A 21,045-nucleotide genomic window follows, 5' to 3' on the forward strand; every position below is an offset into this window, starting at 1 on the left:
GTGCCGGTTGCGCCCGGCCGCGGCAGCAGGTGGCGCTGCGGGGCCGAGCCGGGGGGCGGTGCGGCCGGCCCCGCCCGCGGCTGAACGCGGGGGGCTCAAGGAGGGGGTCTCCATCTCAAAATATAAGAAAAATGTAGGAAAAATAACAAGAAAGAGGGAGGAGGGCCCTAGGGCGTTGCTGTCCAGCCTGGTGCCCGTCCGGTGTCCTTACCGGGCAGGGAGGCGAGGAGCAGGAGCCCCGGGGGCGGGCGGGGGCGCGAGCAGTCTCCGAGCCCGGCGGGCGGCCGGGCGAGCACCGCCGCCGGTTTGCGGTAAGGAAAAACTGCGGTGCGGAAGCCAGCGGTCAAGGATAGGCTATACGAAGCCGCCGGGTCCGGCGCTGCCTCCAGTGCTCGGGGAACTGCCCCCTCGGCGAGCAGGCTTTTAACATTAACATGACGTTAATCCTGAGGTTAATTTGGTGTCTGAAGTTGCAGCAAAGAGCTTGAGGACGTGGGCGCGTCGAATGCTGACACGGGGATGAGCCGGGCAGGGCTGAGCCAACATCCATACTGCGGGACGAGGGTGACGCAGCTGCTGGCACCTTGCTGGAGTCAGAGATTTCACAGCCTGCGTCGGTAAGATGGAGGAAATCAAGGGCCAGCCATCACTGAAACACCTCTGTTGCCAGGCACAGCAGGCCCTCTGAGCCCCCTTTCCCCTGCCATCCTGCCCGTGGTCCCTTGCGTGGCTCAGCCTGGCCACTAGCCTGGATGGCCGCTGGGGTGCAGGGGCCACCGTGCTTCCAGGCTCGGGCTGACGGCAGCACAGGCATCCCTGGATCCAGGCTGCTGCCCCTGGAAAGACAAACCCCTCTGCTTTGAGTCAGCTCTGCCGGGAAGGGCATTGACAGCAAGGAGGCACAGAAATCCTTTGTGCCACTGCAGCACCAGACAGAGGGGGTTGCAGAGTACGGCGTAATGGCTTCTCCTGCCTGCCTGCAAGTCTGCTGTCCTATGTCCTGGGTGCAGCAGGGGTGCGGGGAACAGGACACTGTCCAGGTGATGCTGCTGTGCAGAGCAGCATCCTTGCTCTCTTGCTGGCAGTGGCTTCTGGAGTAGGTGGGGACCAGGCACAGGTCATTCATCCCCTCCCCATGCTAGGGACAGCTTTGCAGTTCAGTTCCATTACACTTCTCTGCCAGCAGCCCTAAACATGTCCCCTGAAGCTGAGGATGTCCCACAATTGTCACACAGATGTTAACTGCACATACCCTCCAGGACACAGTCCCCTGGGCTTTGCCAGGTCTCCAAAGAAACACTGCTGATGATCAAGGACACTCTGGAGAGATGGCAGTCTCGAGAGTTTTGCAAAGGCACTAGGATAATAGCCAGCTGGTGTCATCCGTCACCAGCTTGCCCTTAGGGTCCTAGCTGGGGTATCCATGCTGCCATATGGGGACAGCAGGCAGCAGGGGCTGTGCAAGGATGAGGAGGGGAGATAGAATGGCAAGGCAAGCCCCTGTTCTGGGGCAGAAAGGCATATCCCTTCAAGACGGCACTAGGCATCACAGCAAGGACAGCTGGTAGTGATGTCTCCATCACTGGGATGGGCCACTGGCTGCCAGGCAGGGCTGGCCCCACTGCTCACACCACAGCAAGGTGGCTGGTTGGAGCTGTGCTGCAGAGCACTAGCATTTCCATGGAAACCTGGCCCTATGGCCTGATGTGGCCTGTCCTCTTGCAGACAGTCACCAAACAGGTGCACCCAGCAGCTGCAAGGGAGGGCCCTGGGACTGCGGTCATAGGGCTGCCAGGTGGGTCAAACCAGAGGGGTCAGCATTTGGGGCAGTGCTGGATGGGGCTGTGGGGTCAGGGTGAGCAGCCATCTCCCTGCCCAGAGAGCCTGCAGGGAGCAACTCTTCCCATAGGCATGGAAAAGTCCAGGGGAATGCAGCCCCATGCCCTGGGCAGGAGGCCCATCAATGGCCCATTGCAGCCCAGCTCTGCTGCTACCCGTCTCAGGCACTCTGCAGCATCCCTGCCCTTGGCAGGATGGCACAGCACGACATGCTGCCTGCCTCCACCACCTTTGCCACCCTCTCCACCTGCCCCGTAGTGAGGGCCCTGGGATAGTCCCAGGCTGGTGCCCCCCAGGCCATGCCCACGCTGCCTGCCATGTGCTGCAGCTCCAGGACACAGGGCACGGGCTGGCAGGGGCTGCAGGACCCCCACATTGAGCAGCACCAGGGGCCATGAGGGAGTCCAACGCAGGGGCTGGAGTATGGTGCTGTGCAGAGTGGCACTGCAGCTGCAAGGGGCCTCCAGGAGAGCAGGGCAGAGCCCTCCCCCACAGCCCCCCTACCTGTCGCCTGTCTGCCCCCCAGCCTCCCTGCCTCAGGGCCTCGGCCCTGGCTCCCCTGCCTGCATGCTGCCTGGAAGTGATTCAAGCCTCATGCCTGGTTTCCATGGCAACTCCAGTTGAAATTATATTAAAAAGAAATGAAACTAGCAGCTTTTCTGGTTGGCAAGCAGGGGGAGGGGAACTGAGCTGGGAAAGGCGGGTTGGGGGGGCCAGGGACCATGGGACAGATGAATTCTCACATGGAGTCCCAGTTCTGAGGGGGGCTCCGTAAGGGTGGGGGCATAAGGGGGGATACCCCTCCCCACCCCACCATGGCTCTTGATGTTGGCGATCGTGGGTCGCATATTGCTGGCTTGCATGTGTGCTGCAGCAGGGTCCAGCAGCCTCACCTGGTGGGGTGATACCGGGGTCCTCCCACTGCCCCTGTGAGGTGGGTGTCAGGGACACAGGGACCATCCAGACCCTCTGCCAGCAGGCACAGCTAGACCCTGAGCCAGCACAAGGCACCCCACCCAGCCCGGGAGCCTCCAGCCCCTGCATGCTCCAAGAAGAGGCGAGACACACCACTATTAAAAATATCCCTTCTGTTTTATTTTGAATTTGTTACTCTGCGTGGGTGACAGGGTATAAATACATTCTCCAAGGAGCACCCTCACGCCCCCGGAGACGGGAGCCGGGGCAGGGTGCAGGGCTGATGGTGCGCTGGCCCCAGGCAGTAGTGCCAGCCAGCACCGGTGCGTCACGGCTGCCAGCATGGGCAGCGTCTGCCAGCCGGACTGTCTTGCACAGGATTGAGCTATGGTGTCCCCGCAAGGACTCGTCCCTTCCTCCTGCCTCACCAAGCCCTGGGGTGCCAGCACCCACTGTCAGGGGCTGAGACTGGGGTGCCTGGTGGGCTGCCCAGGAGGCAGCTCTTTCTCCACTCCCAGCTGCATGGAAGCCCCTCTCCTGAAGCCCCGCTAGCCGCAGCCATATGCAGTTCAGTGGCTGTCACCAGCCCAGCAGGTGCCTCAGCCCTGGAGTGGGTGCTCCCAGCCCCAAGCAGGCTGCATCACCCACAGTGGCCCCTGCCCAGGCATCTATACCAGCTGCACGCCCCGGATGCTGGAGCTGGGGTCACCCCACGATGGGGGAAAGGTCACAGCAGGAGCAAGGTAGGAGGCAGAGCCGCTGTTGGTGCACAGCTCACCCTGCTCCTGCCAGCCCCGCAGCGCTGCCCACCCCTGCCTCAGGCTGCACACTGCTGGCTCTGCTTTGGGGCAGTGTCATGGGCAGGGAGGGCACAGTGTTGCCCCAGAGCAGTGGTGAAGGGATGTGGGATGCTTCCAAGGGAGCAGGGCAGGGTGGGGAGCACCGGGATGCGGTGCTGGGGGGGCTACCCTGGGTTGATGAGGTGGGGAGGTGGTGCTCACAGCGGATGGTGCCCATGTGGGGCAGTGGGTGGCTCTGGCCAGTGGTGGCAGCAGAGCGGGCCGGGGCGAGGGGTGCTCGCAGGAGGGCCGTTGGGTAAGCTATTTGGCTGAGATAGGTGGGCATGGGCGACAGAGGAGGGAGAATATCAAAAATAGAAAAGATCACGGCCCTGCGGCACAGGAGGCAGTGCCCTACCTGGTGCCCACCCACGGCATGCGGGGGCTGCGGGGGGCCAGCACCGCGCGCATACGCTGGCTTCTAACTGGCTTTTTATTTTATATCAAGAACACTTGGTTTTAAAATCTTTACAAAGGACAAAACGCGGCGATTCCGTTAGTGTGTAAAGAACTAAAGATCTGCTTAAAAAACGTCTCTGCAAAGAGAAACGACTGACACAAAAGAGATTCTCTGGAGCGCAAAGAGGGGCAGAGGTGCCAAGTCTCCAGCTCAGGGCCCGGCTCTCAGGGTCCCCGGGGTCCTCAACCCCTGGCATCAGCCCCAGTGCCCACAGCCAGCATGAGGCCAGGTCCCTGGACCCTGCCCACTCCCTCTGCCTGTAGCACCATGGCCCAGACCCACTTCTCAACATAGTGAAGGAGCCTTTTCCAGGGCACTTGGGATACCAAGCCGCCTCCCCAGGGCACTGGCCGAGAGGGATACCTGGCCTCACTCCTTGACAGTTCCAGGGTGGTCAGTGGGCGGAGCACTGGGGATGCAATCGCCTCGCAAGGAGCCTCATGGCCACTGCCAGTGGGGTCCCACTTGCCTCCCCGTGCTGGTGCATGGTCATACAGGCTATGCCGTGTCCCCCCTGCACCTCCGGCTGGGAATTGGGAGAGTCAAAGTACTTCTCAAAAGTTAGACAGGAATGAAAGAAAGCGCCAGGGGCAGAGCAGGGCATCCGGCCACGCAGGTCTCCAGGCTCGGTGCCACATCATCCATGGGCACTGCCCCTCCGTCCAGTGGCTCTGTTGGCCCTGCCGGTCCCTCTGCCAATGTCTGCTGCGTGCGTGTGCGTGCGTGCATGCGTGTGCGCCAGCGGCAGGCAGCTATACCCTGGTGGTGGAGTGTGAGTGTGGGAGCCCTGTGCTGTTGAAGCCGGCGGTGAAGGTGTTGTAGGGATGCAGGGTCTGCAGCCCCACCAGTGAGTTGGGAATCATGGTGATAGTGTTTGGGGTCATAAGCGGGATGTCGTCTGGAGAGCGGCGTAAGGTGAGGGTGTAGTCAGGCAGAGCAGCCAGGCGCAGGGCGTCATGGGCTGGCACAGCCTCGCACTCATGGTGCCCCTGGCTCACCTGCAAGGAGGGCACCTCCTCGTCAGGCGCATGGGTGATGTCGTTGGCGGCGCCACGCTGGGGGCTGGGCTGTCGGTGCGTGTCCTGCCGGCGCTTATCCTTGCGGTAGTAGAGGGCAGCGAAGGCTAGCACATTGAGGAAGAGGAGGGAGGCGCCCACAGCAATGGTGACACTCAACTCGGTGGAGTAGTCACGGGGGCTCTCTAGCAGGGTCCCTGCCTCCTGCTCCGGGCTCCACTTCTCCTTCCCATTCTCGCTGTTGTAGGCAGGCGAAATGGCGGGACGCTTGGTGCTCCAGATCTTGCCATTGGGCCGGCGGGTGATGTGGGAGTTCTGAGTGGTGTCGGGCGGCGGCACTTTGGTGGTGGTGGAGGTGTAGTGGAACATATCATGCAGATTGTACAGGTGGGGGACCAGGTGCTTCCAGAAAGCCACTTTGGTGGCCCGGTAGTGGTCACGTACCCGTGGCTTCAGCCCAATGTGCAGGTATAGCTGGTCGCGGGGGTTGTACTTGGACCAGGCCACTTCTTCAAACCGATTGGCCTTGGTGTGGATGAACTTGGTGTCCTGGGGGACAGGCTTGTTGGGGTCCCTGCAAAACACAAGCGAAATAGAGCTAGCACTGGGAAAAGCCAGAGAGGTGAGGAGGGAGAGCCAGACGTAGAGATGGAGGGCGGGGGGACCTTTGCCAGTGGTGGCAAAGGGTGGGCTGGTGAAAGGTCTTGCATGACTGGGCAGCATCCCAACCCTGGGTCAAGTGTCACCCACAATAACCAAAACCAACCAACCTCCCCACCCCTGTGCTTGGCTGGGTCCTGTCCTGGGGGCTGGCCACTCTCTCAACTCTCTCTGTGTGGTTTGTGCCCTGACCCCAGTGGAGGTGCAGTACACAGACCTCTGGCCATAAGGGGCTCAGTGTCCAATACCAGGCATGCCACCCCCTCAGCACAGTACAGTTCCTAAGGGGTGCAGCTGCAGTGAATGCAGATCCCCCAGGCACAGTACCCATCCCCACTAACCCTGTCTTGGCAAAGTTGGTCCAGTAGGTCATCACCACAGCACTGAGCATAACATCGTTCTTGGAGAAGTTGCAGGGAAAGAGGTCTGTGGGGCCAATCATGGGAATCCCGAACACATAAGGCACCTCGTCCCCGTGGGCTGCATCAGACCACGCAGGCTTCATCAGGCTCTGGCAGTGGTGGTAGAAGGCGTAGAAGTAGGTGGGGGAGCCGTAGCGGGCATGCAGGTCGGCTGTCACCACTGACGGCTCTACCCACTGGTGGTCAGTGAAGAGGGCCACCAAAGTCTTTCGACGTGTTTCGGGGTTGTCCCTGTCAGCCCAGTCCGTGTACATGAACTTGATGGTCTCCCGCAAGGTGTCCTTGCCCTCGGGATAGCCATACAGGTTGTCTACAAAGTTGGAGACCGAGTAGTCAAAGTCACTGCCTGAGACACCATCCTCAGGGTCCACCACGCCCTCCACGAACTTCAGCCCCTCACCCTGGTTGACCCCCAGCATGATATCGTAGTTGAGGAACTCGCCCTGCTCCATCAGGATCTCCGGGTCGTCTGGGATCACATCCCCGTCAATTACCGGCCCAAAGGCCACGTGGTAGCGAGCTGGCTGGATGTCTTGCTCCACCAGCTCCTTGGCACTCTTCTGTCGCAGGCAGTCCACCATGTCCACCGTGTCCAGCACATTGCAGCCCACCTTGTCGGCCAGCATGCTGGTGTACTTCACAGGCTGGTAGTTCACTGCCCAGCTAGAGAGTGCAGAGCCGCTCTGTATGATGGCTCTCTGGAAGAGACCTGCAAGACATGCAATGAGCAGAGGAAGCTCACGGTGGGGTGAATGGCATTCCAACACCCCAGTGCCGCAGTGCAGGATGCAGCCTGGAGAAGGCATCAATGCCCTTGGACCCCTGGGAGGACCCAGTGCTCCAGACGTGCCTGGCCTTGACCCAAGCTATGCTGCCTGCTGAGCCAGGCTCAGACGGAGGGGTCAGCTCAGGGCCACCATGAGGGTGGCAGTGTGCCAGCTGGGCATGCAGTGGGTGCTCCTGGCAGCAACCAAGGGCTACTCTGCTCCCTGAGGATTCCATTACAGTGGATGTGCAGGCATCCCGATGTCCTGGTGCAGGGAGAGAGGTCGTGATTTCATCACAGCCTGGTTTTGCTGAGCAGCCCGCACTGTCCTAGCCACCACAAGGATGTGTTGCCTGAGCCCCGAGGGTGCCCCCGGCTCAGCACCATCCTCCAGTCCAGGCTGGCACTGGCTTCACTGAAGAGCCCGGCTGCAGGCTGTCAGCAGCGGGAGGGTTAACGTCTGCTCGGGGACACTTAACCCTGCATGTCCCACCCCACTGCTTTGTCAGGGTCCCCCTCACCCCCCTCCTTGCCGCTTCCTGCCCAGCTGGGGCTGCTCGATGCCAATCCTGCCCGAAGGAGCACGCTGCCAGATGCACAAAGAGGGCCTTTCTGCCACGGGGAACACAGAGGGAGTGGACTTTCACCCTGGAAAATGGGGCCACAAAGGCCCTGGCCCAGGCAGAGGAATGTGTGGCTGAGCTCCAGCCCCATGTCAATGGCGCTTGTGCTCAGAATACAAAGGGCAGTGAGGAAGCCAGTCCTCCGGGGCAGTGAAAGGCAGCCAGGCTCGGGGTGCACCCCGGGGTCCCTGCTCTCTGGCCAGCCCTCTCCTGCACCTCACCGGACTCTGGCTCTCACCCACCACAAGGCACTGTCTCAGATGATCCCCAAACGGTGCTGGTGCAACAGTGTGGTGGCCACAGGGCTGCCCCCAGCCCCCTGAAACGTGGAGTGCCTGCGGGAGACCCCCTGGGAGCATGCATCTTCCTGCAGCAGAAGTGTTCGGACGCTCCTGGCTCCTGGCCTCCATGAAAATAGCTCTTGTCTGCACACACAGTCCTTGCTCTGCCAAGTACCTGACGTACCATCCCATGAGCTGAGACAAAGAGCAGTCACAAGCTCTGTTTGTCACTTCCCCATGCCCTAGAAAGCCGTACCCAGCCTATCGGCTGGAGACTGGCTGTGGGTTTGCTTGCTCTGTGCCATCATCCACCTGCCAAAGAGCCAGGATGGGAGTTCCCTGGCTCCCATGAGACACCATTCCAGCAGCAGCTATTGCTCCCTGCCAGCAGCATCACTTCCCAGACAGACTTAATGGGCTAGGTTCTGCCCCTGCCTGCCCCTGCCTAGGGAAGCCCAGGCAGCTGGCATCACCAACAGCTGTTCACGTCCCTGATGGAGCCCTTTCACTGTATCTCTGCATGGCCATGTCCTGACCCAGGAGGACCCAGGAGTCTGTGAGAGCCCAGACCTACCGCATCCTCCCCCTCCATGCCAGCATCCAGCTGAAGCCCGACAAGCACCCTAGGGAGGGTGTCTAGAGAGGCATCACCACCCTGCAGCTCACCCCAGAGCCTGCTGGGACCCAGGCAGGAGGATGCAGTTGTGCCTTCTCTGCCTGTTCCCCTCTGAGGTGAGGGTCCCGATGCACCCCATGTCCTGCAGAGCTGGCTGCCATGGCAGAGCGGAGCCAAGCAGTGGGACTGAGGTTTGCTCAGCAGTGACTGCTCCTGCCCTGGCATGTCTGGCTGGGGAGAGATGAAGCACTTTGGTGAAGAATCCACCCACCTACACAGGCTCAGGCTGGCAGGGGAACCGTGGGTCTCCCTGGCAGCCAGACACAGCGTGCGCTGCACCAGCCTCCAGTGTCTGCCTCTCACAGCACCTGGCAGAGAAGGCACAAATTAGCAGCTTCATTAATAGCTCTTGATCACTATGAGTTTTATTTTGATGCAATAAAAACAAACTCACCTGGTCTGCAGGCTGCATCTTTGTGCAGCCCCCCACCGTGCTCCTGAGCCAGCTGCCCCATCCCTGGGGGTGCTCTGGTGCAGGAGTTTTTTCAAGGTCATTTTATGGCCATTTGCTTTGATGAGACACTGGCTGCAGCACTGAGTGCTCCCTTCCCACCTCACAGAATTTACAGCCGGCAGCAGCTCCCTTGTCACAGCAGTGAGGGTGTCAGGCACCCAGAATCGCTGCGATGCAGGAAGAACCAGTCCATAGGCATTGGGACTGGATGAGGCAGCAAAGGATATGGCACACAGGTGCACGGTTTAGTGGCAGAAAGCCCAGTGTCACCTGAAATGCGCTATACTGGCACAACAGTGTTTTTCATGGCTGGAAAGTCAGGGAGCAGCCCCTCCAATCCATCCCTGCTCCCTCCATCCTAAGCCTGTACAAGTGATCAGGGCCACCTGGGCAGCCAAGCACACAGTACTGCTTCCAAAGACTTGTCACGGTCTGGCCGTGAAAACCAGTCTGCAGCCTTGGGGCTGCCCTGCCAGAAGCACCCAATCCCAGAGAGGAGACTCCTGGATGAAATCCCTGCCTGCCTCCTAGGCACTCCAGTGATGGAGAGGAGCACCCTAAGAAGCATCATGGATGCATTACACCCAGCATCCCCTCTCTGGCCTTTCACACTCCATATGGGCTGAGAAAACCCTTTTTCTGCAGGAGATTTCAGCCTATAAAAGACTCCCCAGCCCTGTGCCCATGCTGCCCAGGGTGCCTGCACAAGAGCAGGAGGGCACACAAAGCCCTAGGTATCTACGCAGGGATGGCACAGCCTCACACGGGCCCCTGCAGCCCCAGGGGGCCATGTGAGGCCCGCAAAACATCCCCTGCCCTGTCCTCTGCTCAGAAACAAGTCTGCAAAGATCTACCTGTGCTCCTTTCCTACACACTGCTCAATTTACCATCTAACACAAGCAAAGCTTCCTCTGGCTTCAGCTGTCAAAAGCATCTCCTCCTGTCAGCTAGATTGCTGCTGCCTGCCCCACATGGCTCTGGGTAGCTGGGAATCCTACCCATGGAGCCCCAGAAGTGGTGAGGGCAGCCCTGGTCCTGCCTTGCTCTGGCATTGCAATATTGGCAGCAGCTCTGTAGCAGCAGCTCACATTTTCTATGTCCTTGAGCTTATTGTATTCTCATACCTGTTAATATTTGTCCAAGTCAAAGAATCATAGGATGATAGAATAGTTTGGGTTGGAAGGGACCTTAAAGTTCATTCAGTTCCAATGCCACTGCCCTGGGCAGGGACACCTTCCACTAGACCAGGTCGCTCAAAGCTCCATCCAGCCTGGCCTTGATCACTTCCAGGGATGGGGCATCCACAGCTTCTCTTGGCAACCTCTGCCAGCGCCTCACCACCCTCACAGTAAAGAATTTCTTCCTTATGTCTGATTGAAATCTACCCTCTTCCAGTTTAAAGCCACTACCTCTTGTCGCATCGCTACATGCCCTGTCAAAAGTCCCTCTTCAGTTTCCTTGTAGGCCTCTAAGAGAAGGTATCACGGACCTAAAGGTACTGGAAGGACACTATAATGTCTCCCTGCAGTCTTCTCTTCTTCAGGCTGAACAGCCCCAACTCTCTCAGCCTGTCCTCATAGGAGCCCTCTGATCATCTTCGTGGCCCTCCTCTGGACTCACTCCAACAGGTCCATGTCCCGGAAAGGTCACAGGAAGAGGATAGGGCAACAGCCCCAGGACCATGCTTCTCAGGAGCTGGCACAGGGGAAGCAGCATGACAGAGGGGCTGACTTCAGGCACTGGGCACTCAGGCAGGGGCATGGACTGAGCACAAGTGTCCTGTGCATCCTGGGGTGGCAGGAAAAGCGCCTTACCCAGAACAGATATGTCCTGAGTGGGTAACAGCAGCTCCACACACACTGCCAGGGCTAGATCACTTCAGTTTTACCTGTCTTTTTGTTTATCCCTGTGTTACTCAAACATGGCAGGGCACCGGTGACAGTGACAGCAGAGCCAGCAGGCTGTGAGGCAGTCATGGAAGACCAGAGACCACTATGGACTTAATGTAGCAACACTCAAGCTGCCAGCTTTTGGGAAGCAGCTGCCCACCAGGTCCAGAATGACTCTGTTGTCAGGTCTATGGACAGAGCATCCACCAGAGTTCTGGTCCTTGAGGCACCAAGGGGAGCCCAGTGGTGGGAGCAGCCACCATGAGGAGCACTCTTCACAGGGTGGGTTGGTGCCATGGGTTCTGGCACAGAGGGAGCATGGGGCACTGGTGGGCTCCAGAGCTCACTTGCGATATCTCACCACCCAGGAGGCATATTCTGATCCCGTAGGCCATGGCAGCATGTCTCAGTCTCTCCACTTCAGTTCACTGGCCCATCTGAGGAGAAGCTGGCAGCCAGCTGCAACCGCTGGGCCCCATGATGGGCAGCATGGATGGGTGCGGAGGTGTGGGCTGCTGGTCAGCCCCACTGTTGTCCTTGTGGAAGGGCCATCAGTGGGAAGCAGAGCCTAGCATGGTGATGGGTCTCTGCATGGGGGTGGGCTCACCAGAATCAGGCAAATTTAACCAAAAGACCAGCTGGAGAAACATGGGAGAAAAGAGCTGTTTTGGGCTTGCCTTTGACTTCATGGTGAACTGCCAGCATCCTATGAGCCCTGACAGGTCTGGTGCTGCTCTTCAGTACCTTCCACAAGCAGGGGCTCTGGGACCTCTCACCACAGCTAATGCAGCCTTGTGCTGCCTGCAGCACCTGCAAGCCTCCACATCAAATACTACCAAGCACACTGTGATCCTGGTGCTGGTGCAGCCACCTTTGCAGTAGCCTGGGCTGGGATAATTCCTGCTTTCAATACTGGAGCAATCAGTCCATCAAGGGCTCCCAGGGCCAGAGGAAGGCTGTCCAACTTTGCTGGCAGCCTGGTCAGCACCAGCCTCCTCCCATACACCCTCTGCCATGCCATCAGCCCTTCTGAAGTTCTTAAGATTTCCTTTGCTCCTGTGCAGTTCCCAGGCTATTAAGCAGGGCTGCACCTCTTAGCAACATCTTAAAGTGCAATTTTGTGTGTGTCTCTGAGGTGCAGACTCACGCCCATGTCCACCGCCCATACATATCCTCCTTCTCCCCTGCACCACACTTGTGGACACAGTACTGGAAGAAGGGCTGCATCCTCATATGAAGCCCCCGTGATCAAGCCCCTGTCAGGCTGGTCCCCTGTGGACTACATTCAGTTCAGGCTTTGCTCCTGCGATTTCTGTTAGGAAGTTTATCGAGAACGCCTTTACTCCTATGGTCCAATTTTTTTCCCCCCAATACTCAATGCAAATGTCTTTGCAGGTGGTTTACATGCATTCGCTCTTATACCAGCACAATTTTTTAGTGTAAATAATTCCTTCTTTATCTAGAGTAAACACTCTGCTATATTTACAGATATCAATCATATCACTTCCACTTGTGTTTCACCAGTTGCAGCACTTCCAGCTCTCCCAGTCTCGCGAGATGGGGCCTGGGGAGGCCCAGGCTCAGGTCTGCCTTCCCTTCTATTCCAGTATGAATACCTCCCAGTGTGATTCCACCTACTAGTGTCCTGCACAATGCCCTACACCCCCTCCACACCTGCACATGGGTGAGCCTGGGTCCCTGGGCATGGTGCCGCAGGAGGGGTTCCGACCTCTCCCCATGCCCAGGTGCTAGCACCAGGCTGCAGCCCTGCGTGCTGGGAGCACCAGCTCCATCCCTGGCTCCCATGTGCTCTGCTGCTGGCCTCTCCCTGCCCAAAATGAGAAGGTTTTGCTTCCCAGCCCTGGGTGAGGCTCTCACCAGTGACTAATTAAAAAGCAGCCCTGACTTTGCTAGGATGGCTGGCGGTACCCAGGCAGGCTCCCTAACCCAGGTTAGCAGGGTGCTTGCTTGCAGCCTTGGGCACAGCTGGCACCTACCTTCAGAGTGGTGGGAGAGGGTAAGCAGGCTGACGCAGGAGGCACCGATGCCAGAGCCGAAGACAGTGATGCGCAAGGGATCTCCCCCAAAGAAGGCGATGTTCTCGCTGACCCAGCGCAGCGCCTGTATCTGGTCCAGCAGCCCGTAATTGCCCTTGGCAGCCTGATCGCCTGTGCTCAGGAACCCTGCAGGCCAAGGGGAGCCCAGTTAGGGATGAGGAAGGAGGGAGTGTCCTGACCTCCCACTCCCACCTTCCCCAGGCCTAGGGGAGATTCTATGGGACCTTTTCTGACCACAACACGGGACTCCACTAATAAGAGAGTCCCGTGAGCTCTAGGCTGGAGGAGGGACACCACCGATGTCCAGTCACCCTCTGCATGGCACAGAGGAGCAAAAGGCTGTGAGTGCAGCTGCAAGCCCTGGGGACCCTCTCCAACAAACTGCAAGCAGTGACAGGGGGATGGGCATGAAGCCCTGTCCTACCCTTACCACCACCTGTGCTAATAACGAGTCAAGACATTCTCATGCATGCTCCAAGGAAAGCTGAGAAAGCATCTGTGCCTGCAGGCAGGCTGAGTGCATCCACAGCCAATGCTTTCCGTGGACTAGCGTGGCCTGGAGGAGGCTCTATAAATGTAAGGAGGTGGGCTGGGCAGAGAGGAACAGACTGCAGCTTAAAATACAAAAGCTTTCTGTGAGGAAGATGCTGAGAAATGCTTTCGATAGCAAGGGGGAACACCCAAGATAAGTTATCAGTGTTCCATATGCTCTAAGTCGAAGCAGGAAGCCAAAACCATGGTCCTGAGGTAAAATCCAGGTGGGTAACCCCAACAGGCAGGGAGCGGCCCAGGCACTGCTTCAGCACTGGAGGTGCTCTGGCCGAGCATGCTGCAGCATGGAGGTGACTACAGCATTAATTCTTATTTCATATTGTGACTTATGTCTTTTAAATTTGCACCTATCTGTCTTAAAGGCCTGTCTTTTAATATTGAAATGTTTTGATTAGGCTTGTTTTTACTGAAAGGCTATTTTCAACCAGGTAGCTGCCATCTTCCCCAAGAGACTATGGGGTCCAGAGGCCATCAGAGGGATGTGCTGCCCTGGCTACTGGCCGGGAGCCCAGCTGCCCAGGGAGAACAGCTCTGCCAGCAACTTAGCTGGGAAGGTGCTCTCCCCAAACCCCTTGTTCTCCCTGAAGCTAGGGGAGGCAGCAGTGATGCTCCAGGCAAGTCTCCTATATCCCAGACCCCGGAGGTTTCTGTTGCAGCAGGCAGGGGGCTGCACTACCTTTTGATCCTGTGTCCCCATTTCACCTCTCTAGGTCACCAGTGCTCATGAAAATGGGACTGCCATCCTCTATACAGCACCCAACATCCTTCGGTGACCCCCTCTGCAGACAGCCAGGCCGCAGTGGGTGTCTACAGCAGCTCAACCAGCTTGGAGGCAGCCGATGCCCAGGGAGGGGAGCTGCTGGGTCCCCAGGGGCAGCCAGGCAGTACGTGCTGGCAGCTCACAGCTCCGAGACCTCTCAGGAGGAGATGCTGGGTAAACACATTTATTATTTATTTAACCACAGACCAATATTTGCTTTCAGCTGAGCCAGGTTGTGTAAATGAGCCTGAGGGGGCCAGTGCCAGGAGAAAGACCACGCTGCAACCGCCACTCCCACATGGCACGCCACTTGGTGGCCAGGGCAGAGGGCACAGGCAGCTCCCATAGTGCAGCCCCATCCCACCAAGCCCCACGTCCCCCACTGCCCCCTTCCCAGCTGGTTCAAGCCCGGTCAGCCGTGGGGGCTTCTGCTGCCCAGCCATGCTGGCAGCACAGCCCATGCTGGCCAGCCCATACCGAGCACTCCGACGCGGTAGTTCAGGGTGATGACAATCACATTGCCGTAGCTGGCCAGGATGCTGCCATCTATCATGTTCCCTGTTCCCTCCATGTACGAGCCACCATGGATGTACACCATCACCGGCTTGGCCCCGCTGTCCCGGATGTCTGGAAGGAGAGGTGGTTAAACACAGTACCCCATTGATGGCTGCAGCACCCTGCCCGACAGGCAGACCAAGGACGAGGGCAATGCCAGCTGCCAGGACCAGGGAGGGGGTTTAGAAGCCAAACCCAGAGCTCTCCTTGGGGTCACAGTGTGGACCTCCAAAGCCGACGACCACTGAACCAACCCCATCAGTCCCTCTCTGGGTGGCGCCAGCCGCTGTGCTGTCCCCACACTGCTGTCCCCTCAGGGGTCTCAGCACATGCAGGAGAGATGTTGGTTGGACCAGACTGCTCTTCCCTGGAGCTGGGCTCTGGCCAAGTGTGGGAGCCAGACCAGTGGCACCTCTGTTACAGGTGGGAATTGCAGAGTCCAGCCTCGGGATGCAGCCCCATGACCTGTCTTTGGCTGGACCCAAGCCATCGGCTCTGGGAGTCCTGGAAGCTGGCATTGCAGGGGGGACAGGGATGGGGGTGTGCAGGACCTGGAAGGCGGGGAGGGGCCCTGATGGGTGCTCCAACGCGTGGCTCTCCCACCCCACCCTGGGAAGGCAGAAACCTGATGGCTGCCTGGATGTGAACCCATGGCACCCCAGTGCCCAGACACAGACATGGTGATGAGGCAGACAGTGTGTGCACGTGTGCATATCAGAGAGGTGAGCACGGTGTCTGGATGAGGACAGGGCATGACGCATGGAGTGAGGATGGGGAATGCGACCCCAGGAGCTGGGGAGGAAGGACTGTGGGAGCCTAGGGGACAGGGAGTATTCACACTCCCTCTCTTGACTGGCCCTGTCCAGGGGATGTCCTGCCCCTTCTGCCCCACTGGCCTGGGATCCCTCAAGGAGTCAAGCCCAGGTGCGAAGGAAGAACACTTGTGTTTGGCTCCTGGTACATCTTGCCCACATTACACGGAGGAGGCAGTTGTGCCCGTCATGGAGATGGTGCCAGGTACCATGTGCCTGTGACACCCAGCCCCTTCCTGGGCTGGTGAGCCAGCACTGATGGACTTTGGCCTCACTCATGTTCACCCGCACCCAGCGCCTTGCTCGGGTGGGCTGACATCACCTGCTGGGGCTGCTTGGCCTTGGCTGCCCTGGCCAGTTACTGCTCCCTGCCTGCCTCCCTCACGGATGCACAGCGCTGTCCCGGCAGCCAGCCCCCATCACAGACCCTGCAGGGCTAGGCCTCCCGGGGCACAGCCACACCAACTCAGCCGGGATGCCTGGCCAGGGTGGACATGCTCCCTCACACCCACCTAACCCCCACCCATGTCCACTCTTCTCCGCGGCTTGCCCCTCACAGGGGGCGGCAGGATAGGCTGATGGGTACCTCTGGCCATCCCCACTTCCAGCTGCAGCCCATGGCATGGCTAGGGTAGCCTCCCTTCTGTATAGAAAATCTCTTCCCTTCAGGAGAATGAGGATATGGCAAAACCTGTGCTGGCTCTTTTCCTATCACCAGGATGCAGCCAGGCAAATGCGCAGACCTGGGGAGCAAAAAGCACTTATGGGTTGTCCAGGACAGACATCACCTGTGCAGCAGAGTTACAGCAGGACAACTCTTCCCAGGGCCACCTGCTTGAAATGCAAAGGGCAGGAACATTGGTGCCTGTGCCCGTGTCCTCTCCTCCCTGCCACACACTACCACTAACACACAAAGGGACATCCTCACAGCAGAATGGTAGCAATGTGCGGCGACATACCAGGGAATAAATGGCTCCTAATTGCTGCAGCACATTTTAGTGTGCAGAGATTTAGCACTGTCAAGTCACTTAGGCTGAGTGCCAGTTTACACCCTGGTACAAGAGATCTTGGGGCACAGGTTAGTGGGAGAAAACAACGGGGTTTTGGTACTGCCAAAGAAAAGCTTTTCATCTGTTTCCCAGATCCTAAACGCCATCTGCCAGGCCGTGCTTGAGCTGCCCTGGGACTCCTGCACACCATGAGGTTTTACTGTCCTCGGCACATTAGGGCTGCAGCCTGGCCGACCCTTCCTCCTGCCCCCTCTTCACATCCCTGCAGCCAAACTCCATACCCTGCAGATGAACAACCTCATTTTACTAAAAATAGGTTGTTCTGCAGCTTGCTTAGCCCTAGTGTACATCTAGGATCAGACTGACTTGAAAACCCACTTGCTCTGCCTTGGCTGGTGCTGATGCTCTGGTTGCAAGACTTCGCTTGTATTGGGTGGAGGAGAGGAGCTAACAGAAAACACATCCAAGAAGATCTCAGGTCTCCTGGGCACAGCCAGGTACTCTGTGAGTGCCAAGGGTGCCAAGCTGCTGGCACAGCCACCCTGGGGTGGTGCCCATGGCAGGGCTGGGCAAGGGTGAAGGGGGAGGTCACTGTCTTCCAGCTGCATGTCACAGACTCTGGAGGGATGAGGCTGGAGATGGGATGTGACCAGGCTTGGGGTGAAATGGGCCCAGGTGCCAAGGGCTCCTCTCCTCCCAGGCTGCCATGCTTCCTCTGTGCCCTCACTCAAGCGGAGCAGGAGCAAACTTCTCCTAAAGTGAAAAAAACACTCCACGAGCTTCCCCATCCTGTCCTGAGGAGGGGAAGGGCCTGGGTGCCCTGCACAGCCAGCCAGCCTGCCCCCCCACCCCGTGCAGCTGCCTGGCATGGCAGACGAACACACACAAGGCTTCCTGGGGATGGTAGCGGATGGCGGGCAAACGGAGTTGCTTTGCGTGTCATGCAGCGGCAGGCTCGAGCACAGAAATACCTTCGTCTTCATCCCCGTCATTATCCGCTAAGTCCTCGCCCTGTTTCTTAGCGCTGGCTCCTAGGGACCAAACACGAGGAGACAAAACAGAAAGGAAAACAAAAGGAAACCAAACCAAACCAAACCAAAACAAAACAAACAAAAAAACAAAAAACAAAAAACAAAAGAGAATTCAAAAATAGCATGATAGCAGAGACACTGGGGCCAGGCCTGTACCCCACAGCCCTGCTGGCTACTCACACTGCACCTCTCCCAGAGCCAGGGCAGCGCAGGGTGCAGGCAGGACTGCCCTGGGAGCTGCACCAGGAGGCCACTTCACCTGGACCCCTTCCCAGATCCTCCCCGGGGAGCACCGGGCTGGTGGGGAGGCGGACAGCGGGCCTGAGGCAGCATTGGTGCCAGTGGCGGATCAGCCTCTCAAAGCATTCGCTGATCCTTCTGCACCCCAGCCTGGCCCCCACCTGTTCACACACCCTTGGCTCTCTGCACCAGGGCAAGACTCCCTCTCCTCCCGCCCAGGTGTGAGCTGGCTCCCGGCTCTCCTGCCACCAGGGACAACTGTCCCCTGCCACCAGAAGAGTCCACCTGAAGGGTTGCCCGGGATGGCCACTGACCACCAGCCGGGGTCTTGCCCATCATCCCCATGCAGTGCATGGCCCCTTGTTGTGCCTAGCATGGCTATGCCACAAATCACCAGTGCTGCAGCACAAGACCACCATGGCACGCTTGCAGGGAGCCATCATGATGGCTGCTTCCCTGAGATGTTTTTCTCTGTCCTGTACCAACTCCCTTCTTAAAAGACTAGTTACATGGCTCACCGAGGATTGAAAAGGCACCAACCAACTTGCTCTGACCAAGGCAGAGCCCTAAAAATATCATTTTCTGTGACATCCTGAATGCCTTCTGGTTACTGCATGGCCTTTAGCAAATCTGCAGTGTCAGGTCACAGGCCAGGCCAGCAGCCTCAGGCCGGCACTGTAGGATGCTATTGTAGACAGTGTGCACCGAGTGTGGTGTTTCCCGAGTTGCATGCAGCTGGCGTGAGCCAGGAGAGATGGTCTATCGGCTGGCGGGTAGCAGACCTGTACTGAGGCCCTGCTGCGCTCTCCTTGTCCCCTTAGAGCTGCAGACCAGCACCTGTGGTCCTCTGCTCCCTGGTGCCTGCACCATAAAAGTGCCCTGGGTGATGGTGACCTCAAGGGTGACAGCAGAGTTTCCCTGAGGCAGGACTCCCCACACTGTGCTCACACTGCCCAGCAACCTCTCCCATTCATGCAGGGCTCTGAGGTCCCACCAGGCACCTGGCTGATCCCAGGGCCCTGCTGCTACCACCAACCAGCCCCACTGCCACTGCAGCAAGGGTTTTGCATGGCCTCCAGTAAGGCTCCTGCGAGCGAGGGGCAGCCTCACAGCTGGATGAAAGTACAAGGAAGTGTGCACAAAACTGGCAGGGAAGATGAAATCCAGGAGTCATCCTCATTGCCACTCTGGGAGTGGGATCCTGCAGGTGACAGAGGTGGCGGATAACAGAGATGGCAGCATGGAGGGGGACATGATTTGAATTTAAAAGGAATTTGTGATGGGTGAGTGTGAGGTCTGAAGCGGCTGTGGGGCAGCTCCATTAGGGCAAGAGGTTTGTGCAACGCCTTGAGCAGTCATAACCTGCTGGAGAAAGTCCGGAGTAGCAACAACCAGAAGTCTAGAAAAATCCAGCAGGCAAGAAAAGTTTGCAGGAGGCTGGGTCATGTGAATCCCAGGAGCAGAGGAGTGATGGGAGCTACAGCAGCACCCTGGAACATGAGGGGCCACTGTAAGGTAATGAGGTGGAAGAGCAACTTCCTCTCCACTGTGCAGAGCACAGGCAGCCCTAGAGCTACATGAGGCAGGTTGATGTTGGATTAAAAGAAAACCTTCCTGGCAGAAAGGGCATGGAAGTGCTGAAAGAGGTGGCCTGAGGAGGTCTTTAAGACCAGGCAAGACTCATTGCCAGGAAGACGTGAGGTAGAGCTGCTCCTGCCCAGGGCAGGGACGTATCAGCTGTCTCCAGAGCCATCCTGATTTTCTCTGACTTGAAGTTCACCTCCCAATCTATTCCCTTCGTGCTCCAGCCCTGTGTCCTCGCTTCCTGCTTCGCCACCCAGTCATACTCTGACCTCCTCACATCATTCTCCTGTTTTCACCCAGCACCAGGTGGATACTGCAAGCTTGACCTACTGCACCTTCATTAGGAAGAGCTGCAAGCCCATGTAACACTTAAATGACAAAGTACTCATGCAATATTTGGTGCTATACGCCAGCCTCCTTGGTACTACTCAGGGATAGGGATTTTTCTCTAATGAAGACAACAAGCAGAGAGCCTTCATCTGCACCATCTTCAGAGCTGAGAAGCCAATGACAGGCAGCTGGAGATCCTTTTCCACTGCCAAGGGCCCTGGTGCTTTTAAAGCTCTGGGACGGGGCTGCACCCCTGATCTCCTTAAGGGAACAATGGTCTCCATGCAGACAGGGATAGAGGAACCAGCTATGAGGAGCTGTAAGAGAGGGCAGTGGACAACATCCCTGTAATCCGAGCAACTGTCCTGGCTGAGCAGGGACGGATCCGTCTGGAGATCACCATCCTGGAGCTTTAGGGATGGCTGGGACAAGCCTAAAGCAACCTGAGCTTCACACACCGCAGAAGGGATGGCAGACAGCAGTGGTGAGAAGCTAAGCAAAGCAGGAATGCAGTAATACAGGCCAAGGGGAATGGGAAGAGCAGTGGCATGTGTGCATGGCAGATACAGAGCACGAGCCTTCCCCATTGGCAGGAAGGTGCCAGGATGCCTGGGGTTATGGTGAACACAGGCTATGAGCAAGCAGGCTTTTAACCTCTTGCTATGTTGTTCATCTCTGTGACGACCCACCAATGCCCCACAGCTCATGAGAGCAATTACAGCTTAATTTCCCCCACCCATCGCTTGCACTTTACTCCATTACCTCCCTCCACTGGTTATCGCCATGTACAAGGACACCCAGCCCAGGAGATCTTCCTCCGCACTGGCAAAGGCCACCACAAAGCCCTGCAGCACCTATTCTCACTGGGACAGGTTTAAGCTTGTGGATTCACAGCTAGAAAAAAAACCTAATGGACTTGTGGTTCTTACTCTCCTTGCCCATCAAAATCTCCCTCTGCTAACCCAGTGCGAACTGTGGCCGCTTCACTTTAAGTTGACGGCACACTGACATTGCTCAGGCCCATAGGAAGGATACATATGCTTTTATCTGAAGGCGCTAGGAAGATTTAAGCTCAAGTTCAGTAAAAAAAAATAAAATCACTTTCCCTGAAACAGTGGTATCCATGCTGGATTTATGCTATCGTAATTAAACCATGCCAACAGCACTGAAACCAGTGCAAACAGAGATAAAGAAGGGCAAGGAGCCTCAGTCCTTGGAGCCTTTGCACTCAGCATCATGTGGATAAGGGAAGAGCAGGAGCCTGAGCTGACATC

At 57.8% G+C, this 21,045-nt stretch overlaps 1 protein-coding gene across 6 annotated transcripts in view; it reads right to left on the bottom strand.

Annotated features, from left to right (window-relative positions):
* Nucleotides 1–2,912: 2,912 nt before the first annotated feature.
* The window catches only part of NLGN3 (neuroligin 3), a 43,229-nt gene continuing 25,096 nt past the window's right edge, over nt 2,913–21,045 (bottom strand). For 4 of the 6 annotated variants that reach the window (XM_086756324.1, XM_086756321.1, XM_086756323.1 and 1 more), the window contains 5 exons: nt 17,558–17,617; nt 14,687–14,836; nt 12,838–13,023; nt 6,071–6,860; nt 2,913–5,643 (listed from right to left, as the gene is read on the bottom strand). In XM_086756324.1, the coding sequence (XP_086612450.1) occupies nt 4,806–5,643; nt 6,071–6,860; nt 12,838–13,023; nt 14,687–14,836; nt 17,558–17,617 (2,024 nt within the window). In that variant the 3' untranslated portion in view covers nt 2,913–4,805. The remainder of the gene's footprint in view (nt 5,644–6,070; nt 6,861–12,837; nt 13,024–14,686; nt 14,837–17,557; nt 17,618–21,045) is intronic. The other 2 variants (XM_086756325.1, XM_086756327.1) reach the window with 1 other exon arrangement.

The sequence above is a fragment of the Chlamydotis macqueenii genome, chromosome 11 (assembly GCF_036417535.1).
Source record: "Chlamydotis macqueenii isolate bChlMac1 chromosome 11, bChlMac1.mat, whole genome shotgun sequence".
Classification (NCBI taxonomy): Eukaryota; Metazoa; Chordata; class Aves; order Otidiformes; family Otididae; genus Chlamydotis; species Chlamydotis macqueenii.